Genomic DNA, 6689 nt, shown 5'->3' with positions numbered 1-6689 from the left:
TAAACACTGCGTACTGTACGTACTACACACAACCATTAATATTTACTATAGTTACCTCTTGAAAATATTTGTTTCCTTTTGTCATAAAGAACAGAGAAAATTGATTATTGCATGGCTAACTTTGGTTTGTTTCTTTTAGCGTCTTAAGGGGAAGAGGAGGAGGAGGAGGAGGAGGAGGAGGAGGAGGTGAGGAAGAAAAAGGAAAAACAACAACAACAACAACAACAAACACAACAACAACGACAACAACAACAACAACAGCAGAAGCAGCAGGAAAAAACAACAATAACAACAACAACAACAACAACGGCAGCAGCAGGAAAAACAACAACAACAACAACAACAAACACAACAACAACGACAACAACAACAGCAGAAGCAGCAGGAAAAAAAACAATAACAACAACAACAACAACAGCAGCAGCAGCAGGAAAAACAACAACAACAACAACAACAACAACAACAGCAAAGAAAAGAAGAAAAAGATCAAGAAGAAGAAGAACAAGAACAAGAAGTTCTTGAAGAAGAAGAAGAAGAAGAAGAAGAAGAAGAAGAAGAAGAAGAAGAAGAAGAAAAAGAAGAAGAAAAAGAAAAAGAAGAAATAAAAAAAAGATCAATACAAAGTTGAACAAAAACAACAACAACAACAACAACAACAACAACAGGAACAACAAACTAACCAGTCAACATATAAACAAAACTGTACAAAAAAACAAAGATAATACAGCGTACGTCCATATGTCTGTGTGTGTGTGTGTGTGTGTGTGTGTGTGTGTGTGTGTGTGTGTGTGAGAGAGAGAGAGAGAGAGAGAGAGAGAGAGAGAGAGAGAGAGAGAGAGAGAGAGAGAGAGAGAGAGAGAGAGTTTCTTTCCTTTTCACACACACACACACACACACACACACGCACGCACCAGCAGCCAATCACTGCACCGGGCTCCACACCCTCTACCAATCGCTGGCCTCCAAACACTCCAAAAAAAATGAGGGAGGCGGTGACTGGCTACTTCCTTGACAACTAACTCCAAGCTCAAAGGCCGGCACTTTTTCTTTCCTCGATACGGAAGGCATATACCCCCTGACGAAAAAATACTTTAAATAATATAAGCAAAAATGAGTCTGAAGGAGAAACTTTCGTGCTCTGTGCGGGTGCCGGCAACCATCAAGGTGACGGAGATCACCCTGCAGGCCGAGGTGATGGAGTCCTGGCTGTGCTACGTCAAGCGCTGTGTCTACCCCATCATGACCATCTATCTCGACCCTGCGCGGCGGGAAAACCTTGGTCATGCAACTTATGGCTACCCTGTCTGCGTCATGCATGTAAATTTAAAGAAAATTCAAGAACTGCGAGAAGATTGTTTTGTGAAAATGAAAGTCAAACGAGGCCTGGGAACAATGAGGAAGAAGGCTGTTGATGCGCGACACCTCATCCAGTGTTTGAAGGAGCACCGCGACTTTGGCAAAATTCACATCAACTTGGACGTGTCTTCATTTCATCCATTGACTTTCGAGCTTAAATTAAAAACAAAGGGATTGCAGGAAGCCAACGAGGAGTTCCGCAATCCTCCAGCCCTTGAAGAAAAACTTTCCTGTTCGGTGCGAGTCCCAACTACCATAAAAGTGACTGAGATCACCCTTCAGGCCCAGGTGATCCAGTCCTGGCTGTGCTACGCCAAGAAATTTGTGTTCCCCTTTATGACCATCTATCTCGACCCTGCGCGGCGGGAGAACCTTCCTGGCGAGGCTTACGGATATCCTGTCTGCTGCATGCACGTAGATTTAAAGAAAATTCAAGAACTGAAGGCAGATTGTTTCGTCAAGATGAAAGTAAAGAGAGACCTGGGGACGATGAGGAAGAAGGCTGTTGATGCCAGACACCTCATCCAGTGTTTGAAGGAGCATCGCAAGTTTGCCAAAATCCACATCCATTTAGACGTGTCTTCATTTCATCCATTGAGTTTTAAGCTGAAAATTAAAGTAAAGGAATTGCAGCAACCCAAGGAATTCCACAAGGATGAAGGGAAGGAAGAACTAACTACAGAGAGTGTCTTGCCTGCAGCAGTCCCCGCCTCCCTCACCAGCTCTCTTCAGATTGCAGGGGACAATGCTGGGTGTAATGAAAGTAATGAAGCAGGAAGTGCCATTGTAATCAAGGATGACATGACAGAAGTGCAACAAAAGTTTGAAGACAATATTGAAACCAGTACAGACAAAAGCGAATGTGAAGATGAGAATGAAGATTTGAAAGAAGACAGAGTGAAGAAAGAAAGTGATGAGTGTAAAGAGAGTGAAGACTTGAAAGAAAGTGGTGAGTGGGAGGATGTGAGTGATGAGTGGGAGGGTGAGAGTGGTGAGTGGGAGGGTGAGAGTGGTGAGTGGGAGGATATGAGTGATGAGTGGGAGGATATGAGTGATGAATGGGAGGATATGAGTGATGAGTGGGAGGATATGAGTGATGAGTGGGAGGGTGAAAGTGAAGACGCTCCCTTGGATACAAGTGTGTTGGGTGACGAGAGCCGGCGAGGCACAGAGGAGGGACAGAATGCGCGCCCTCCCCGCACCTCACGCTGGCACGACCTCTACCACGCCGCCAAGAGGTGCGTCTGGCGTGCGTTGGCGGTGCAGGCGGTGCTGTTCACCGTGGGCGCAATACTGGAGCCTTACATCCCCGAGGTGGAGGACGTGGGCTGGGGGTTCTGAGCCCCCACACATGACCCCTGATTGAGAGATGCCGCAACGTGGGAATGTTGTGGTATGGACCGACTGCTGAGAATAACGAGGGGAGGTTACGAATACTGTAGCGATGGACCGACTGTAATACTTACGACGAACCGACGGACCGTGTTTTGAGAAACTGTTGCGAAACTTACGAAGAAAACTGTAATGATGAAACGATTACCGAAGATAGCAAGCGGATCACGGACCGGATACCGACGGACCGAGTACCGTGGACCGAATACAGTGAACCGAGTAACGTGAACCAAGTACCGTGAAACACTAGCGAAACTCACAATCTACCGTCGAACCGAGTCTCGTGGACCGAGTACAGCGGACCGAATATCGTGAACCGAGTACCGTAGAAAGCGCACCGTGTACCAAATATCTTGGGCAGAGTATCGTGAACCGAGTATGGTGAACCGAAGATACCGTGGAGCGAGTACCGTGGACCAAGTACCGTACACAGAATATCGTGAACGAAGTACCGTGGACCTAATATCGTGGATTGAGTAAGTACCGTGGACCGAAAATCGTGACCCGAATATCGTGAACCAAGTACCGTGAACCGAGCACCGTGGACCGAGTACCGTGGACTGAATATCGTGAACCGAGTGCCGTAGACCGAGTACCGTGGTCCGAATATCGTGGACCGAGTACCGTGGACCGAATATTGTGGATCAAATATCGTGGACCGAGTACTGTGGACCGAATAAAGTGGACCAAATATCGTGGACCGAGTACCGTGGACCGAATATCGTGGACCGAGTACCGTGGATCGAATAATGTGGACCGAATATCGTGGACCGAATATCGTGGACCGAGTACTGTGGACCGAATATCGTGGACCAAATACCGTCAAACGAATATCATGGACCGAATAATGTGGATCGAATATCATGGACCGTGTACAGTGGACCGAATATCGTGGACCGTGTACAGTGGACCGAATATCGTGGACAGAATATCGTGGACGGAATATCGCGTGCCGAATACCGTGGACCAAATATCGTGGACTGAGTACCATGGACTGAATATCGTGGACCGAATATCGAATATCGTGGAGCGAGTACCGTGTACCCTAGACTGAATATCGTGGACCAGGTATCGTGCACCGAATATAGAGGACCGAATATCGTGTACCGAGTACCGTGACCGTGGAGCGAATATCGTGGAGCGAGTACCGTGGACCGAGTACCGTGGAGCGAATATCGTGGAGCAACTACCGTGGACCGAGTACCATGGAACGAATGTCGTGGAGCGAGTACCATGGACCGAATACCGTGGAGCGAATATCGTGGAGCGAGTACCGTGGACCGAGTACAGTGGATCGAATATCGTGGAGCGAGTACCGTGGACCGATTACCGTAGAGCGAATATCGTGGAGCGAGTACCGTGGACCGACTACCGTGGAGCAAATATCGTGGAGCGAGTACCGTGAATCGATTACCGTGGACCGAATATCGTGGAGCGAGTACCGTGGACCGAGTACCGTGGAGCGCATATCGTGGAGCGAGTACCATGGACCGAGTACCGTGGAGCGAATATCGTGGAGCGAGTACCGTGGACCGAGTACCGTGGAGCGAATATCGTGGAGCGAGTACCGTGGACTGATTACCGTGGCACATTGACGACGTACCGACGCACCGAGTACCGTGGAACACTACCGATTCATGACGTATCGACGAACTGAACACCGAGGAACGCTAGCGGAACCTAACGCTGGGGCTGTGGACGAAAAGCCCAACGAACCGAGAACCGAGGATAACTAGCGGAGATTACGACGGAGCGGTAGAGCGGTTACCAACTCAGCAGCGGTTCATCCACGTCGCATAGACCCAAGCAGCGAATGAACAACCGAACTATGAAGGAAACTGTACCGGTGGACTAAGTACTGGGGACAGCGACCAGCGGACCAGGAAAACAACGGAGGATGGTCAGGTGGAAAAGACAACATTATTTTGAAAGTGGAAGGAGTAAAGATTGATGTGGAGGACTAACTGGTTCTGACACTACCGGGAGGGCGCCGTGCTGTCCTCTCCCTCTGCCTCGCGTTACCAGGAAAGACTAGAGTAGACATTACCGGGGAGCGAGTGAGTGAGAGAGAGTTCAAATGAGAGAGTGAGTTCAAATGAGAGAGTGAGTTCGAATAAGAGTGAGTTCGAGTGAGAGAGTAAGTTCGAGTGAGGGAATGAGTTCAAGTGAAAGAGTGAGGCGAACGAGAGTGATTTCGAGTGAGAGAGTGAGTTCGAGTGAGAGTGAGTTCGATGACAGTGAGAGTAAATTCGAGAGTGAAAGTGAGTTAGTGAGAGTGAGAGAATGAGAACGAGTGTGAGTGAGTGTGAGTTCGAGTGAGAGTGAGTGAGAGTGAGTGAGAGTGAGAGGGTGAGTGAGTGAGTTAGACTGAGAGCGTGAGTGAGTGAGGCGGAGTGAGAGTTCGAGTGAAAGAGTGAGTTGAAGGAATAGAGTGACTTGGAGTGAGAGTGAGTGATAGTGAGTGAGAGTGAAGAATGAGTTCGAGTGAGAGTGAGAAAATGAGTTCAAGAGAAAAAGTGAGTTTAAGTGAAAATTCGAGAGAGAGAGAGAGAGAGAGAGAGAGAGAGAGAGAGAGAGAGAGAGAGAGAGAGAGAGAGAGAGAGAGAGAGAGAATTATATCAATATATGAACTGTTATTCTTCTTCTTCGTCTTATTATTATTATTATTTTCAATATCATTATTCTTATTTTTCTTCTTATTATTATTAACATCATTATTATTATTATCATCGTCACCATCATCATCATCATTACCATAAATGAAGAAAAGATGTTCTTTCAACCATTATTTCTGTGAACTGACTCAGTACAGTAAATAAATGTAACAAATATATTGATGAGCAATAAATATAATAAACTATAAACCTAACATTGTTATTAACACCTTCTACTGGCCCGTTCTCTGAGAGAGACAGAGAGAGAGAGAGAGAGAGAGAGAGAGAGAGAGAGAGAGAGAGAGAGAGAGAGAGAGAGAGAGAGAGAGAGAGAGAGAGAGAGAGATTTCCAATCTTACCACACACTCAGCCCCGATGGTTTCGGTGGTGTTGCGACCTACGTTAATAACAACATCTCCAGCGTTCTCATTAGTGACTACTGTTTGTGCAATGATAACACACAACAACCAAGTCAGTAATGCACAACAACCAAGTCAGTAATGCACAACAACCAAGTCAGTAATGCACAACAACCAAACAAAGAACACGCCGCATGAAATTTCAAATGCATTTAACGACTATTTCTCAAACACTGACCCTGAACTTGCACACAAACTGCCTCCCTCACAAACCTTCCACAACTCATACCTTCGCGGTGACTCCCTACACTCTATGGTGACACCCATTACAGCAAATCATGTTATAATTAGAATAATATCAGCTCTCAAAAACAAACAAGGTCACATACAAAAAATATCAGTTGCTGTTATTTATTTGCCAAACCACTCACACTTCTGTTCAACCAATCAGTCAACACAGGAACCTTCCCTGACAATCTGAAACTTGGTAAAATCATCCCCATTTACAAATCAGGTAGTAAAACAGATGTATCAAACTACAGACCCATCTCTATTTTACCTAATTTTTCTAAGATATTCAAATCATTAATCAAAAAACATTTAATATTTTTTTTCTAAACAAGATGAAAATTTTAAATAATGGACAATTTGGTTTCAGACCAGGCTTCAGCACTTTCGATGCCATAAATACCTTTACGTCTGACCTTCATACAACACTGAAGGAAAGCAAATCTATCTTATCCATTTTTATAGTCTTCCTTAAGGCTTTTAACACAGTGCAACCTCATATTCTCCTAGATAAAATGTACCACTATGGTATTCGTGGTTGTATCCATGACTGGTTCAGGTCTTAACTAAATAACAGACAACAATATACAAGCTTTAACAATAACTTATCCCCAACTAAACCGGTATACCTAGGAGTACC

The 6689-nt window shown here is 45.6% G+C and overlaps 1 protein-coding gene across 1 annotated transcript; it reads left to right on the top strand.

Moving 5' to 3' along the window:
- The first annotated feature begins 3953 nt into the window (after window positions 1–3953).
- Window positions 3954–4343, top strand: LOC135116324 (calcium-binding and coiled-coil domain-containing protein 2-like). Its single transcript, XM_064033678.1, has one exon. The coding sequence runs from the start codon at window positions 3954–3956 to the stop codon at window positions 4341–4343; it is 390 nt and encodes a 129-aa protein (XP_063889748.1).
- The last annotated feature ends 2346 nt before the right edge of the window (window positions 4344–6689 follow it).

Source organism: Scylla paramamosain, chromosome 31 (assembly GCF_035594125.1).
Source record: "Scylla paramamosain isolate STU-SP2022 chromosome 31, ASM3559412v1, whole genome shotgun sequence".
Lineage (NCBI taxonomy): Eukaryota > Metazoa > Arthropoda > Malacostraca > Decapoda > Portunidae > Scylla > Scylla paramamosain.
This window is presented reverse-complemented; position numbering and strand designations above follow the sequence as displayed.